General features: G+C 41.7%; 1 protein-coding gene across 1 annotated transcript in view; it reads right to left on the bottom strand.

Moving 5' to 3' along the window:
• The window catches only part of CTNNA3 (catenin alpha 3), a 415,687-nt gene that overhangs the window by 103,888 nt on the left and 293,645 nt on the right, over positions 1–18,154 (bottom strand). Inside the window, exon 11 of the mRNA XM_058810887.1 lies at positions 15,658–15,814. Within this exon, the coding sequence (XP_058666870.1) occupies positions 15,658–15,814 (157 nt within the window). The remainder of the gene's footprint in view (positions 1–15,657; positions 15,815–18,154) is intronic.

Here is an 18,154-nt window from a genome sequence, read left to right as displayed (position 1 = left end):
AAGGAATATGCCTACAAGGAAAATTTGACAGAGAGCTCCAGGAAACAGCAGGCTAACTTGGAAAAAAGGTAAAATCTTAGAGTATCCAGTACACCATGGGACATAAGACAGAAATATGGTGTCTGTCTCTAACAGTGAGCTGGAGGCTGCAAGCCCAAAGCCAGAAGACAACAGAAGAAAAAGGATGGGAGATGAGTGAGGAGAGAAAAGAGGGAATAGCACAAAGGTACCCCCTAGGCAATGTTCTTCAGGATCTATCATGATCTGTGCAAGCCCCTCCAGATTATTCTTCAGGGAAAAGAGACACAATACTTCATGTTTTTAGAAACTTCAACCTGCAGTCTGAAACACTGCCTTCCCTTCTGTTCCCAGAAAATACTAACTGAAGTGTGTATTTCTTCCCAATTTTACCTTAGGGCAAACAAAGCATTGATTGAGTTGGCAGCTTCTCCTTAAGGTTTATTTTCATTCACATATGCATGAATGAATCTAAAATATCAGTATCTAATCTCATGAATGCTAAAAAAAAGCACAAAAAAAACTTCACAGAAAAACCCCATCAACAAAACAACCCAACCTACACAGTAAAACCAAACCCACCCAAAATTCTGTGCCACATCACCACCAAAACAGAAGTACAAAAATATGTCTTAAATATCTACTAATTACAGAGCTGGCAGCCAAAAATTATCAGTTTAACTAGCTGATAAAGGCTTCAGATTACAGGAAATTTCTCTCCCTGCATGAGTGAGAATCTTACAGTAACATTAATCCTTTCCAGAGCTTGATGTCTTTCTCTCATTTCTTTTAACATGACTACAATAAGGTTTGACTTGAGATGCTAACTGCTTCTGCTTCATTCCTTGCCCTCCATTTCATGGGCACAAAATTCAGCCTGCAGACAGGTTTCTGCATTGTCAGCTTCCCCACTGAGCATCCAGGACCTTGGGGAAATGAAGGAAGCACCAGCTTAGACTCCCAGCATGTTTCAGTGCCTCTCCTCCCCTAAAGCTTCACACAAGGCAAGCTCAGAGAGCTCTGCCAGCAGGGAAGGTCCCTGCAGAAGCACCCAGGGCAGCCTGGACCCAGTGAGGATCTGCACAGAGCACGGGCAGACACGAAGCACGAGAACACTGGGACAGGACAGAGATAAAGGGAAGCCAGGAAAAGCGAAAATGTCAACATATCCAACTGGGCAGGGGTCACTGCTCCATGTCCAGACTTCAGCTGTCCCCTGGGCACTTCCCCCAGAAACATGCAGGGTGACATGAGCTCGTGGAGCTTGGCCCCAGCCCTCCCAAACACACCCTCCTTGTGTCAGCTGACGAAATTACTGATTTTAGGGCAATCCTCCTCATCCTCCTCATGCACATCTAAAGGTCTGCAAGGACCTGGGCCTCGGGGGTGCCCATTTCTCTTCTCTGGCTACAGTCACCTAAGAATCTCAGCTCAGCTTATATTCTAAACTTACAGGAGATGGTTCATACTTCCCCTCAACACCGTGCACAGGCAACACTGAATTTTTAATGTATTAATACTCTGTAACATGCTGCTGGCTCTGTAGGACCAGAAGGGAAAAAGAAGGAATTGGAAGTGGACAGGAGAAGAGGAGACAATGGAGAGTAAATAAAACAGAGCATTCTTGTTTAATCCTTAGAAATCACTCTAACCAGAAGCTGTGTTTGCAATATGCCCTCCTGCTCCTTTCCAACTGCTACTAAATTCCAGAATGAACACAGCAAATTTTACTCAGACTAGTCATGTCTCAGCTATGAACCTAGGCAATTGTAATGTTGATAACCTAGCTAATCATGATCTTAATAACAACTTTCTCCTAGAACAGCATTCTCTTCACCAAAGCAGCTATAACCAAAACCAGTGAATTTCTTCCAAGAGAGTAATTTACCTTCTTAACAAATGCATCCTTCAACTTCTTGAAGTACAATGGAACAAACCCCTTCGACCTTCATTTGACCACATTAACCCTGATAACAGTGAGCAGAAAGCCACTGGGCCACCATGAGGCAGCAAACCTTCTTGTAGGAAAACTAGACTGGAAACCTTGTTCTGTCTCAGCTCCAGCAAAGAGACTGACTCTCTGTAAGGTTTTCGGTGCTTTTTAGGTGGCCTGGAAAGGCCCAGGGATGGCCTTGAAGAGCCGACGCTTCAAAGGACGAGGAGAGACTTCTGATCTTGTCTCGGTCTTGGTGTTTATTAATTGTTTATCTAAAAGATTTTCTTTCAGCCCGACAGAGGTCTGCACAGCAAGTCAGCCATGGGCACACTGCCGAAGCCCCCGGGCGGTCACTTATCTTTATACCCGAAGTTACGTGTACAATATTTATCATTTTTCTCCAATACCTTCTACCCTTATTAACCGGTGCACTTCTAGTAATAACCAATCCCAAAGTGCCACCATCACCACAGAAGATGGAGGCCAAGAAGAAGAAGAAGAAGAACAGGACACGCCCCAATTCCTCCATCTTACTTCTTTAGACCCCCCTGTACCAAAATCCTAAACCCTGTGTCTTACACTCTAATTAGCTTATCCCTTCACAATTCACCCAGTGAATTCCTCCCAGTCCTCATACAGGGGTTGTCTCCTGTGTAGGATCAAAGTCCAGCCACCAGACACTTCTGGCAGCATTCCAGGACTCCCGAGCCCCCCAAGGGTGGTCTCGGCCACTCTGCACCTCCATCCTGAGGTGCTGAGATCCCACAACTCTCCAATGTGCAGGTATTTACATCAGAATTCTCGGGCTACAGGCTATTTACATCTGAATTCTAGGCCACCTGGTCTAGCTGATGCTTTCCCTGCCCAAGGCAGGGGTCTGGAACCAGATGGGTTTCAAGGTCCCTTCCAGCCCAGACCACTCAATTCTACAATCTCCTAAATCTGCCCACAAATGTGGGGATTGACAAACAGTCCCCATTTCCTCTTCCATAGCAAGGCCTACTTCAACTAACCTGCTTTATACACTTAATTGCTCCAAAAAGTAGCTAATATTGTATTAGGAGTAAATATTTCATTTAAAGTGCTTCCAGACAGATTCAAGAAGCTCTGAGGTAATCAGCATACATCCTTCTCCTCTGACAATGCTTTTTAGGTATTTAAATTTTAGTGAATGCAGAATACTAGAAAAACATTGCCACATAACCTTAATTCTGCATTAACAGGTTAATTGTCTCTGGCTTTTCACTTCTGGGAGGCTGGTGAGTGAACAGTAACAGTGAAAATGAAGCTGCTGAGGACTGGGGTGGGAGAGATGGGGAATCACTGCCAGGATAATGGAATTCACCAGAATAAAGAACTCAGAGAGGTTGTTCTTGGTCTGAATAGAACGCAGACAAAGCTGTGAGCAGCAGGAAGGACTAGACCTGCACATCCCTTCCAACCACAATGGATGTAGGATTCTGTGACAGAGAGGGAAGCGCAGTAAGAACTGCCAGCCAAAGGGAGCAGGGGCACACCAGACTCCCCAGATGACTGAACACACCTCTCCCACATCAGCAAGGCTTTTACTGACTCTGACACACAATTGTTCAGAACATTTCCCACTGACTGCCAGCCTTTACTCAGACTTTGCTTTTCAGCTTGTTATCTTAGACATAATAATTACTTTTCATTCTTCATTTTAGCTACTGGATAATGGAGAATTATTTGCCTTACAAAATTCCGTCACATTTTCCCTTACTACGTGCCAGCCAGCTCAAAAAATACACAGGATAACCATTTTCTTTATACTCAGCCTGGGCCTGTTCCCTTCATTTCCACCACACAGCACAGCCAGAGCATTCATTATCCTCCTCAGAACGTTCCCTCTCAAAAAACACAGCAGACAGTTTCCCTTTCTGTCACTTTTATAAACCTCAGGTGAAAATTCTGGGAGGATTCTTTTTGCAGGAGATGAACTACAGAACAGGAGAGACTTTTCCTGGCAATTTGATCCTTTTCTTCACTGCCATTAGTTTTGCAGCAGCCTGCTGGAAATGTCTGTGGGAGAATTCTGAACTAAGGACAGCATTCTCCTTCAGCATATAAGCAGAGGACTGTGTCCCCCAAAAATGCTCCATAAGCCCTGGTTTGTCTTTTGTGCCTCACCTGCCTGCCCAGTTTCAAAGCAGAGTTACTCAGAAACCCAATTAACTAAAGCAGATAGAAATGACAGGAAAGGGAAAGGGAAAAGGGAAAAGGGAAAAAAGGAAAAAAGAGAAAGGGAAAAAGGAAAAAGGAAAAAAGGGAAAAAGGAAAAAAGGAAAAAAGGAAAGTTGTATTCTCAGTGCCACGAAAGTTGAGATTCAATTTTCCATATCATTTGCTCTGCCAAAAGAGGAGAACAGAAATCTGCACTTTTACTGCCCTAGGTGAAATATGAGCAGGCCCTAAACAGGGCATAAATAAGTTTGTTTTCTGCCCTTCTGTGACTGGCAAATGGAAAATTTATTTTGCTTTCTAAATTCTGCATTCAGAATCCAAATCTAGCTAAAATATTGCCTAACTTCATGAAAACATCTCTTAAAAACTCAGAAAGGCCTTGATAAATCAAAAATCTTTAGGTCTAAAATGGCAAAAGCAATGATCTCTGAGTAAAGGATTATCTGAAGGAATTACACTGAGACTTAGCTCATTGGAAAGAAGTTGTCTTTGGAGCAGGGGAATAACTAGCCAGATTACAGGGAAACAGTTCATAGCACCTATTTTACAAATCAATGCATAGCTGATAACCCAGTTCATCATTTCACAGCACATGCTACAGAATGAAGGGCTGGCAACCTTCCCAGTCTGGACCAAACAGCCTAAGAAGAAATTTGCAATTACCAGAGAATATTCATTGTCTGTCTTTGCATCAGCTGGAAGGTTTGGACAATTTGTTACCTTCAAAAGATTTCATTTCCTCAGGTGGGGAGAGGGGAGAATTAACAGACATGATAATATATCATCTATTTCCTTCTGCAAGATCAGGGGTGTAAAACTGGAGAGCTTTGTGTTACCTGCTTCACAGTGTGAGCAACAAAGCAGACTCTTCTGTTAAATGCTGGCTATTTCATTGGTCTATAAAATATTGTTAAAAGATCCCAGCCATCTGCCACTCTTAGATAATTGCTCAGGTGAAAATTCTGACTTTATGATGATATTCTCTTGTTACAGCTTTGTACCTGCTATAGTAAGCAGCTGGTCAACACCTATAAATATTTTTTTACAACAACCAGGGCACAGAGGAACAAGTGTTAACAGAGAAAAAGCATTTCACTGACAAGAGACAATTGGAAACTCTCAAGTCCCCCTTACAAAAATGGTAACATCTAAGCTGTGACAAACTTATCAGTTTTCCTGGTGAATACTCCTCTGCACATCTGGTTGTTTGCTCTTGAGAAGTCACCTCTCACTTGCAGAGAGAAGCTGCCCCTTCATTAGATCAGCTTTCCCACTGAAGTCTAAGCTGGTACCATTTTTGCTCTTGGTGGAGGACAGGTGCTCTGGTTTGTTTTCAACTTGTTTGGGTTTCAGAGCACCTAAGTCTGGGAGGTGTGTTGGAAGTTTGCGACACAGCCATCCACCAAATTTCTGGGACCAAACCTGAGCTATCTGCTAAACTTACAGGCAACAGAAGTCAGGGCATAAGTCACACTTGGTGCACCCCACATACTCAATTAGCACTCTGATTTCACACTTGGTTTTTTCTCCCCCAGGTCCCAGCTTTGCAGCAAACAAGCACATGTCCTATCCAAAGGCAGGCTGCCTTTGGGTTATCAAGAAATCCTCATTTGAATGCTCCTGCTTGATAACAGGCTCACAAGAGGGGAATCAGCTCTTGCTCATCTTGTGCACATGTGCAAATCTGTTTGCTCATGTTTCATTTTGAAAGGACAGATTGGACATGCTGCTTCCAGTAATAAAGCACACTCCAGTTTCAGAACTCCAACACAGCTGGAACCCGCTCTCCCAGATAAGGATTTTGTGCCTTGTTCTTGAAACAGAGTCCTGCATTCTGCACCACAGCAGCACTGTCACATGGAACTCCTAACACCATTGACCAAAATCTTCCCTTACCATTTGGTTGTGCTTTTGTTCATACCAGTTCTTGGGAACACTTGTGGATGTTTCCAGTAGGCCTCATTACAAAAAGCAAGCAAATCAATTCCTGCAAAGCTTCACAAAACCATTAAAAGCTACTGCCACAGCTGCAGCTGGAAAGCCATTAGCAAGCAGCCTGTTGGGAAATAAACACACAAAAATTAATCCAAATCTGCATCAAACCCATGCATCTTAGACCATGCTTCAAAGGCTGCCAAATCCCATACAAAGTGAATTCCAAATGCATCAGCCTTCTAAACTTTTTAGGAAGGTACCAGTAGGTTGCAAAGCTCGTGATGAGAAATGAATCTCGCAGCTAACAAAGTCTCAGCTCCAAATTACTGAAAGAACAGAGCAGGAATTCAATATGAAATTTCAATTCCAAGTCCAGTGTTGAACTGCACCACCCAGCTCTTTAGTCCTGCTCACTTGCTCAGTGACTTCATGCATCCCATTCACTCTTACCCCTCTACAGCTCTCCAAAAGTTCACCACTAAAATGTTCCCATAACCTCACTAACAAGTGCAGAAAATCTTGGTTTAGTAAATAATAAATTTGAATAGCAGGTTTTCATGGGACAAGGCCTGCCAGAATGGTTCCCAAAATGAGCCTGTGACCCATGGTCAGATCCAGTGGCAGGGCATGACAGACCTGACCAAGCAGTCCCTAAGAACACAGCCACTGCCAAACAAGTGTAACACACTGTCATGTTTGCCCTTGAGCCTAGGCCAGGAGTGCTGCAAGAGCAATCTGCATTTAAATCAGTGTACCAGGACTGCAAGCTACTTCTGAGGCAAGGATATGGAATATGGGTATTGAAGGGAAGCTGGAGACAGTGCAAGACTTTCAATTAAAACAAAATGGCTACCATGACATCAACAAATCTCCCAGAAGAAGATATTCCTCTGAAAATAAACCTGAAAATTATTCCAACTGTCCATTGTGCCATGCAGCATTTCAAGTTCTATTTATCTTAATAACAGAGTAAGGGAAATGGATGACTGTGGTGACGTGGTTGGGAGGAATCAGGGCAATCAGAAAGCTGCATGTAGTATTTCTGCTGGCAAACTGGTATTAACCACTGTATCAAAGAGAACAGAGAGACAGGAATACTGCATAATTAAGAGCCCAAGCAGCCCCCTAGAGCAGGAAGCTGTGCATCACAAACTGGAGGCCCCAGTGCAGAGTGAGATAAGCACTGCAGCTGGTAACTGTACACTGCATTTCTAAAAGGCTTTCAACTGCTATTCCCAGAGAGCTCTGAGATGGCACAGGATAAATGACAGATTTACTGGTGTTACTTCTCACAAAAGACAAAAGAAGGGGCAGAAACAAGCAGACAGTCTTCCCAACTCTGTAAGGCAGCATTCCCACAGGGATTGGCTCTGAAATAGTGTAATTCAGTGCTTTCAAAAGCAATATAAAAGGAGAGTCCTGAAGTAATGAAGGAGGGAATTTTTCTTGTCTTTTCTCATTGCAGGCAGTCAAAGCTGACAACAAAGAACTGAAGATGGTATCACAGCACCAAGTGATCAGTGAATTAAGCAAACCAGTTCAATGTCAATGAACTCAAATGTGCAGTGAAAAAAACCCTAAGCCTATGCAAAATACTGCCCTATAAATTAGTTACTACAGTTCAGCCTAGAAATTTCTGAAGTTAATGAAGAAAACTAGAAGCATGCTAGCTCAACAGTAATTAAAGGCAAATAATGCTGTGATTTCCCAAAGAATACCTGATAGTAAAGATAGATCTAAGATGCTGCAAATAGTTCTTGTCCTTACTTGCATTTAAAAATATCCATTTTAGTAAGGAGCACAACTAAACCTCCTACTCCTCCACAAGATACATCCCTACATTGTTGAAATGACAGCATTATAAAGTTATGGAAGAAAAGGAGTTTAAAAGAAAGAGCAGGGAGAAGCAGAGGATATTCCCAGCAAAGGCAAAGCATTATGATGGCTTTGGCAGAATTTCCAGGTGGGTCATTAAGGGCTAAGAGCTGCACCAGCAAAAACAAACTTTGCATGCTCAGTGATGTGCAGATCCAGCTCCTAGTACTGATAAAAAAGGGAAAAATCCACGGCCATTTTCTTACAAGCAAGGTGAGAACAGTGAAGAGGGAGCTTGACCATTTTAAGTTTAGCAAATTCATCTTTATCCTGAAGCACATTACAGTCAGGCTAAACAAACCTGATACAGAAGTTATTGAAACCCACAGTTTCATTTACCTTCCTATTGGAACTGTGATTAAGTGCATACATCTCTACTCAGATTCTTATGTTTATTCTCCTACAAAAAGCAAAGCATGGTGTTTTGCTAGTGCAGCACCAGCAGGCCAGGATGACAACACTGAATTTCATCTAAGTCTCTGAATAGCATCGTGTTGGTTTGGGCTTTTTCCCCATGATCTCTATAGCTATGCTAAGGGCAAATCTGTAATTGGCAATTTTTGTGAGGAATTCATCTGTAAAATGCTACATGGACTGGAAAAGCGGTAATAAACTAAACCAGAACTTTAAACCATTGATGGAAAACAAATTATATCAAGAGAGATAAGCAAGACAGAAATCTGAATCATTCCCTTACTCCTTGCCCATGTATTTACAGTGTATTTTGCAGTTTGAGTGACTTCAACTGTCCACATTGCCATCTTAGTGACTACAACTGCCCCAAGTGATGTGAAACAGAGCTGGTCAAGATCCAAAACTTAATGCTATTCATATTTCCATGCTGAGACCTGGCCTTTCCATACACAGAAGTGCTACTCATCAAGTGGTGTTTTTTTAACATAATAAAATGTGCAGCAATGTCACAAAGTTAAAAGGGTGATCTTGGCTCTACAAACAAGCCCTACTAGGGAGCCCCTTAGATGTCTCCATCTCAGAGTCCAGACCAAGAGCATTTCAGTAGCCACAAAGATGAAAATTACTGCATTATTACACTGTCTAATCTGATTAGCCCTGATTACACCCAACACTTTGTATTTGACTTGAGCAGAACTGTGTATTTTGACAAAAAACAAGTGACCAGTAAAGCACATAAAGCTGTGCCTGCAGAAGTGCAAACTGCAGAAACCTCAGCCCCCCACCTCCCATAATGCAGGCTTGGTGTAGCTGTTCAGCATGATGGGCACTAACATGCATTCCTGAATCACTGAATAAAGCCACAACACAATAAAGTGCATCAAAAGAAAAAGGCAGAGATGTCATACACTGTTTGCAAGAGGCTACCCTAAATTAGCAGACACAGCATTAAAGTTTTACAGCCTTACCCACACATACTGGCATCTTGCAGAAGGATTTTTCAGCTGCTTTTAATGAGAAAAGGAGGAAGGAAAGATGCTAGAAGTTTTAGAATATAAACTTCAGAGGAAAGAAATGAGAAGATTTTGGGGTGGGAGAGGAAGGAAATGAGACCTTTTCAATGGAAATGCACACTACTAAAGAACCGAGCAAATTTAGGAATAAATCAAAGAATCACTTGTAAAATCGTTTCTAAACTTCAACACTGGATACAACCTTTCAGAACTTTTAACCTGAACTTCAGCAGCTGGCTTTAAATAAATTTCTAAGCATATCTTAAACTTCCAATGGAGTAAGAGAAGAATTAGTAGGGAAGGACAGGCTTTTCCAGAGTACTACCACTTTAGTTTGGACAGTTTGCTGATGTGTGACCATCAGTGGGAGCCATCACAGATCCTAAAAAGAAGCAGAACTACTGGGCAGCAGACACAATGAACAGAGGAGAATATGTTAACCACCTCTGCTGCTCTGCACCCTCCTCTCTCAAACCATCAGAAACTAAGGAAAATTAAGCTATTTTAACTTGAAGTTTGCTGGTTTTGTTGCTAACTAGAGTTTTATACTAAAACCCCAGAGCTTTCTCCTCCCTTCAACTGGAACAAAAAGATATTAACACCCCCTTCATACCTTGGCCTGCTTCCATCCTGCCTGCCTGCCTCCTATGGCAACTATAAATTATTCTTTCAGATTACCTGAGGTTCTGGGAAAAAAAAACCCAGCACTGGGTAGACTGACAGAATCATGGATAAATGAGTATGATGCCATTAACAGGACAGGCAGCATCAAGAAAGTTATTTCTAAAGAATACCTTTGTACAGAATGTGACACTGAATAATGAAGAACAGCTCAACAGCAGAGTAACTACCAGAGGGCAGAGATAAGGAAGGCTGTGTGATATTCAGGAACATTATAAAACCTGCAAGAGTACTTCCACGTCATTGCATTTAGGGATGTGAAAAGGCAGAGGAACTAAACAGACATGAGGAGATTTTTTTGAATGACTGATGCAAAGTAATTTCGAAGAAATAGAGGAAAGGTCTGCCTCTATTGCACAAAATTGGATAATGCTACAGAACTGCTACATATTTGACAAAACCTAGCCACCAACAGGAAATACATCAGACCGGAAAACCAAGGGGAGAATTAATAACATATTCTGTCAGTCTAATCTCAGCAAGTGTTTTCTGCATTTATGACAGAATGACTGCACCATCCAGAACAAGCAGTCACACTCTCTCAAAATGAGCTTCTCTTGTCACTGAGTACCAAAGAAAAACAAGGGAGAGTAAGCTTAGGAAATGTATTCAGCTGGAGATGGAGCAAGAAATGCTCATCAGACTTGGTAAAAAAAAAAAAAATCACCTACTTTTCTTAAAAAAGTTATGATTCTTAACAAACACTGGCTTGATACAAATGCAGAGACAATGATATGAAAAGCCTGCAACCGTCTAATTCAAGGTCTCTTAAGGATGAAGTGTGGTAAGACTGACAAGAGCTCAGTGCAATCAATGGTACCTGAGCCCAGGAGAACACGAGTGAAGAACTGCACGAGCTCCACTCAGTGTTTTACACCATCAGTCACAAACAGACATTAACATAAAGCCTACAAAGAACACCAACAATATACACAGGAATACAGCTGAGACACTAAAGTCCATCTCATGTAGCTCTTCCAAAGAATGCAACAAAACCCAAAAGTAACCCTTAAAGCCTGGACAGGCTGGAGAAGAACATTACGGAACAGAAAGTGACTTCTGTGCAATCCAGCCAAGAATTAGCACAAACCAACCAAGAGGTTTCTGTCAGGATCTTTTCTAAAAGCGCTCAACTGGTTTAGTAGTACACAGAAATAATGAAGCACTGGGTCAGTGCTTCCTTCTCTAGCCCCATTCTCCATCCTCCAAAAAAAAATCTTCTGGAAATATACTTACATGAATCTACTCTTAATTGGTGTGACTCAGAAGAACTTCATTCTTCTCTCAGTGATGCAAGCAGAAGAAGGGATTTGTCAAGCAGACTTTTTCACATTTTATTGCAGTAGATTAATACTAGTTGTGTTGCATTGCTTAAGATTTGTTGTACAATAACAGCTAAGACCAAATTCAAACCAAGATATGGACCACAAATAACTGGAGAAGTCTCAAACTGAATTTCTGCAGGAAATTGGAAGTTTGCCCTGCTCTGCACAAGATGTTTTAGTTGAGAATCTTCGGCGCTCTCTTCTAATCCTTGTTAGTCTTTAATTCTGCTTCTCCATTCTGCTATTTGATACATGCTACCCCACATGGTGACAAAGTCCCCCTGAGCCACTCCTTCCTAATCAACCACTGCAGTAGAAACTGCAGCAGCAGCAGCAGCTGGGGCTCCACATGTGGGGCTGTAAAAGTTGGGGAAAGAAGTGAAGCTGGGCATTTGCTCCCTCTCTGTGATGGTAAATTCAAAAACAGCCCTGTGGATAAAATACATAAGGTAGGTTCTTTTTCCTGATTATTTTTGCTGGTGTTTAACTGAGAAATCTTCACTGAAATCAAACAAAAATGAGAAATCTTCACTGAAATCAAAGAAAAGCAGTCAGAAATATGGTCTCTTAGCTGATGTGGATGGCCATAAGAGTGTTTGCACCCACAAAAAGGATTTTCTCCAACAGCTTTACTCTGACATCCAGTCTTTTGCTGCTTTCCTTGAATTAAAGGTTCCTGATGGCAAAGGTTTACATTAAAAGGCAACTTTTGTTCTAACATGGTGGCATCATACTGTTTCCCACCATGCTAGGAAAAAATACCTTTTAGGTTGCAAGGGAAAGACTACAAGACTGGAAAAAATATCTAGCTTGCATGATTTTGGACTTTTCAAGAATTCCCTGCACATTGCACATTTCACATTTGGAGTGCAATCTTCTCTACTCCATTTGGTGGGAGAAACGTGGAAGATTCCCCAGGATCTGCTCTGAAAGCCTGCCCATCACCCCAGAACAAGAGTACCACAGGAAAGTGAACTATGGCTCTTGTCCTGCTTGTCAGGAGTCACTGATTGGTCCCAATTCTTCAGAAAGGAGAAAACAAAAATCACAAGTCCTGAGAATTTAGTACATAAAACACACTTCAGATCTTACCTATATGGTCCTTGCAAAAGTTAATTCTGGGACTAAAAGATCCAAGCCTTTTCTTACCATTTTTCTAACACATGACAAAATTGAAATACTTAATAATTGCAATTAGCCTGTCATTGCAATTACACACCCTCATCAGGAGCAGAAAACATACACACAAAGGAAGGAAACACTGACATTTCAGATTTTCTACCTACACCCACTAGGTTTACTAAGGCAGTTTTGAATAAAAGAGTATTAAAATAACACAGAAGAATCAACATTAGGAAATGAGCCTCAAAGTCTGTTTCAGGCTAATTGTATGAGAGAGAAGACACTACGAGTCAGCTTACAAGAGCAGAGGGTTGAGGATAAAACTTCACATTTACTACCATGAATGCAATTACATGCAGAACAAAACTGGTTTCCTGGAAATTCATGCATCAAATGCAACAGCACATTTTAATTTATTAATCTGTAACTTCACATCATCATGATAAATGGATGACAGTAATTTTTTAACTTAATGTCAGTGGGTTGTAAAGATTAACACCCACATTCTTCCTTGCATAAATTAACTATCCAAAACTGATAGGCTGAGACTGATTCTCTGTTCCTACAAGGTGTAACAAATCTATGAACAACAGTATCATAATTTATAGTGTTCCATAATTACAATGACTTTTTTTTTTGCACAAGTCATTAACTCTTGCTTTCCTTTAGAAGGAACAGACCTCCACTACAACTCTTTGCAATCAGACCTCTTTTTCACTTGCAAAGACCTGATTTCATCTTTTTTTTGTTCTGTAGTGCTGTTTTCCTTTGATTATAGTACCATATAACTGGCAACAACAAAACACAACTGAAAAAAAAATCCATTTTCAAGAAGATGCATGAATCTGAAAAGTAAAGACCAATACACAGAAAAAGAAGAGCGGCATTTTGTTTATTATTAGATGTCATTTCTAATATTAAAAACAAACAACAACAAAACAAAAAACCAAAACAAACAAAACAACAACAAAGAAAAAACAACCAACCTTCCAAATGCTCACAATTCTCCTTCCCTGAGTGCCAGTGGGACAGGTAGGATTGTCAGAAATGACTGACCTCTCAATCAGTCTGAGAAGAAATTTAAAATTAACTTTGAAGGAGGCAATTCTCTTGTGTGATGCAGAGTCCTGAATCACCAGCACCAGCAGGGAAGGTGTGTTTACTGTATTTCCTAAAAAGTGTCCTGTAACTCTGGATGCAATTCTGACTGCAGGATTCATTCTTTCCCCCCACCTGCAAACTCAGCAGCTCCAACTCTCATGAGTGAGGAGCTGGCATGCCAGCACAGCACAGAACCTGTTCTGAAAGCAATCTGCTATTTAAAGAGGCATTTCTTGCCCAGAATGCCCATGTTGGCATGAGATGTACAATGCTAACTCCTGTAGAAAAACCAGGGCTGTTAAATACCAGGTCTGGAATTCTCTTGTCTCTAACACAATGCAAAATCCTCAAAGCACATTGCCTTCCCCAGTTACTGAGTCATTTCCAAGAAAGGGCAGATACCATCTCCTATTCCACTTCTGACCTTTCTGTTTAGACAGAGCAGTGTGTGAATGTTTTCATCCCCCAGAACACAGCAATGGTGCTGATACCCTGAGGAGTAAACCAAGTGTGGGTTGCACTGCTCCTTACAGTTACTCCTAATAATTACTGCTTTGTACATGAACTAGGAAAAAAATCCTTCCCAAAGCAAACAGGTGACATTGCCATAGAGAAACATCTTCTCAACAGAGCCCTTAAGAACAAGCATGACACTTGAAGTTTAAACAAATTAAATTAACATGTGCCAAAGGGCTCTACCAAAGCTTACAGAAGATGTTCTGCACACAATTTAATGGAAATACAGCAATGTTTACCTTTCTTGGACTTCATGGCATGTAGGCCTACACATCAGCGCTACCTGAATTAGTTTCTGCTTTTACTTACTGTGAAATAGTCAATCATTTAAATGTGTTCAACTAAAGAATATAAATACACTAAAAAGCCAGAAATCTTCTCTGAAATGAGCAGCTGCCCAATGACAGATTTTTCTTCTACACAATTATTATTGGAATGTCTAATTTTATTCTTCAAGTCCAAGAAATTTTGGGAAAAAAAAAAAAAACAAACTGAAATGTGCTATTTTAATGAATCATAGCTGTATAGATAAAAGTAATCATTTAGCTCAATAAATGTGACAGAAGATTTTTAACCTAATATGAAATCTCATGAGTTTTTAAGAGATTCATGTATTTTATTCATTAGAAATTTATTTGTTTTATCTCTTTATTAACAGCTTTAGCAATACCTGCATAAATTTCAGGAAATCTCAGGAACAGGCAAGATTTGCACTATAAGCGGGAGGCAGGTTCAAAAAGCACTTCCATCAAAGGCTAACTTACACAGGCAGAAAATAATTCTCAGCTTCTGCTACTCTGAAGATGCTGAGACACACACAGGAGAGTAACTCTGAATAACTAAGCCACACTATTTGCAGTAAATTCTTCTACACTCAGACCCAAGTCCATGCCAGGTACACAAGGATTTCTAAGCTATGCATATGAAGGTGTATTTTAGCAGGATCAACCGAAAAAACAGGCACTGAGCAACTGAAATGCTTTTGTTTTCCTCACTAAGGAAAGTGAGGGCAGAACCTTACTTCAGAACTGCGATCTTTAAACTGCAAAAAGTGAAACAACTGTTTTCACTCATCTTTTTAAATGATGAAGACACTCACTGCTTCAGTAAATACAGTTTACTACCCAAGGCCTGTTCATTGAAGAGATCTGTAAAAGTCTATTTTGTGTGACAGATATCTGTGACACTGAAAATTCCAGAAAGTCTACTGTGCATTGCACAGGAACTGGAACACAGGGTATCTCAAGAACCTCTTTAAGGTACATGCACAGAAATGTGGAATTCCTTTCCTCGAGACTTCTCAGAGCTGCAGAGAGGATCTGGAACTGCAGAGGTGAATGGAGCTGTGGGGATGGAGAAATGCACCCCTGTCACACCCACTGGGAGGGGACATTTGAAACAACAGCAATGGTTTCACATATCACTATAAAATCTCATCTTTCCCTGGTTTCCTATTGAAAAGTGATCAAAAATTGTCAGAGCATACAGAAGAACAATTGGATTCTGAAAATGATCGTACCTGACACAGCAAGGAAATCATCAATACTTGTTATGTCATCCACAGCCTCAGTAAGAACACGGATGTGACTCTCCCACGTACTCCTGTACATCTCCATGTTGTTTTTCACAACTTGACTTTTTGGTCTGGCAGCAAGAGCTAAAGCAGCATTAATGACCTGTACCAAAAACAGACAAAACCAATGAAATAATTATTTCTTCAAAAATCAAATCTTATATTTTATTTAACATAGCAAAGCAGCATTCCTGTTCTCCAAACAAAAGTTTGCTCAGCTTTTGGTTCTCTTCTCAAGCAGAAGTATCAGTCAGATGTTGCTTAGACCAACTTCCATTTCAGCTTCATAAATTAAGAAGCTGATGGAAGAGGACAGAAAAATCCCAACATTTTGGTTTTGGTTGGAAAATCACACTCTTTCACTTTGCAAGATATCAAATACAAGGAGGTTTTCACTCACACACTTATCAGAACAGCAACATCATTTCAGTTCTGAGTTTAACATTAAGAGCTTGCTATGGATTTCTCCACTGAGAGAGAGAAATCTTTTTATGCGGCCTCTGCCATATAAAAGTGGGAGGTTTTTCTAGAACAACAGCTGTGTCTTTTAGGATCAGAGGTACAGGACACAACACATACTACAGCTAGATAAAAGCAGCAGTCTGGTCATGCTCAGTCAGTTCAGACTAAAACCAGAAATTATATCCACATGAAGAGAGGAGATTTCATCTCTTTCAGAAAAGACTAACTGAAGGTGCAAACACTGGATCCCAAAGTGATTATTTCTACAGATACTTCTGCAGTCAATTAGCTAGAGAGGCTTTTTCCTAATATGGACATTTACTGATGTAATACACATAAACATTTTTAATTTAAAGTAACACATATGCTGGGTAGAAGCTCAACATTCACCTTGCATTTCCCTTTTTTTCCTTCTGAATACTGCTTATTTATCAAGGGGGGAATGATTTTAAGACAACCAAACGTCACGCAGAACATGGGGAGAATAAAAACAACACACCCTTGTTGCTGAGCGTGGCACAGAATTAAAAAGCACGGGAAGAGCAAAAGGAAAAGAAGAAAAAAACCCCAACATCCCAAATGAAATATATTATAAGTTATCTTTCCCTTCCTGGAAAAGGAGGAAACTGTTCAAGTTGCACAGTTGCACTGCCCTTGAAAACTTCATAAAAAGACTTTGCAAGATACTATAATAGACTAGAATATGCTGGTGCAATAACAATGAGAATTCTGCCTGCCCTATTTTGGTCAGCTGGGTTCCTGACTTGGTAACAAACATTTGTTACAAACAGGAAAAGAGCAGAAGTTCTGATACTGCCAGGAGCAAAAGGCACCAAGGCTGGAATCAAACAGGCAGCACCTACGTGCTGGCGGACACATTTATAAAAGTGGGGATGCAAGCTGTAATTAATAATTATGCTGGTTTTGCATTAATTGACATGTGGTGAGGCAGGAAGATGCCACCCACAGAAATGATTTTTCTGAGAGGAGCTGCTCAGAGCTTCCTCCATGCCTAAAACCACCAATCAGTGACTGGTTTTGAAGACTGACACGTTGTTAAACCACTAGAAAGCTGAACACACCCCTATGAACACACACGATAAAAATGAACTCCAGGAAAAGATCTCTGTCCTCTGGTGCCTGGAGAGAGAAGTTCTTCCCTGTGGAGGCTGGGAGGCCTGCACTTCGAGCTTGGAAGGACAGAACCAGGCTATGAGAAACCCCCCTCTGGGGTCAGGGTGAGAAAAGCTCCCTCCCCTGAGCCTCTGCAACCACACATTAATGGTTTAAGGTTTATTGGCTCCCCTAGTTGATGTCACCCCTGTTCAGCCTTCTTTTCCATATTAGCTTTGCCCTAGAATGTTCTCTCCTTTTCTGATCCCCTTTGGCTCTCATTTGCCACATTGCTCCACCCCTGTTGGTTTCCCTGGTTTACTGCTCCTCCCTGCACCACTTTTCCCTGTTTCCACCGGCCCTTGTCCGTCAGATCCACCTCTCCTTCCCTTTATTTTACCCCGAGCCTGTTTTTGTCTTTGTCCCTGTACCCTCTTAGAATAAACACCCTCTGGATCTCCCAAAAAAGACCCATCCTTGCCCTGTTTGTTAACTCCTTTCTAGCCAGCGTGCTCCAGGCCCTGAAAGCGCAGGTCGCTCAAAGGGACTCCCTGAAGTACAACAATTCCCATTCCCCTCCTGGGCCAGGGGCTGGGCAGGGGAGGCCCTGGGGCCCAGCCAGGGTAGGGCCGGGCAGGGGAGGCCACAGAGCACCAGCCAAGGCAGGGCCGGGCAGGGGAGGCCATGGGGCCCAGCCAAGGGAGGGCCGGGCAGGGGAGGCCACAGAGCACCAGCCAAGGCAGGGCCGGGCAGGGGAGGCCACAGAGCCCCAGCCAAGGCAGGGCCGGGCAGGGGAGGCCACAGAGCCCCAGCCAAGGTAGGGCTGGGCAGGGGAGGCCACAGAGCCCCAGCCAAGGCAGGGCTGGGC

The sequence above is a fragment of the Ammospiza caudacuta genome, chromosome 9 (assembly GCF_027887145.1).
Source record: "Ammospiza caudacuta isolate bAmmCau1 chromosome 9, bAmmCau1.pri, whole genome shotgun sequence".
In the NCBI taxonomy this organism is placed as follows: domain Eukaryota; kingdom Metazoa; phylum Chordata; class Aves; order Passeriformes; family Passerellidae; genus Ammospiza; species Ammospiza caudacuta.
The sequence above is the reverse complement of the archived record's forward strand: the minus strand, read 5'-3'. Positions and strand labels throughout refer to the sequence as shown.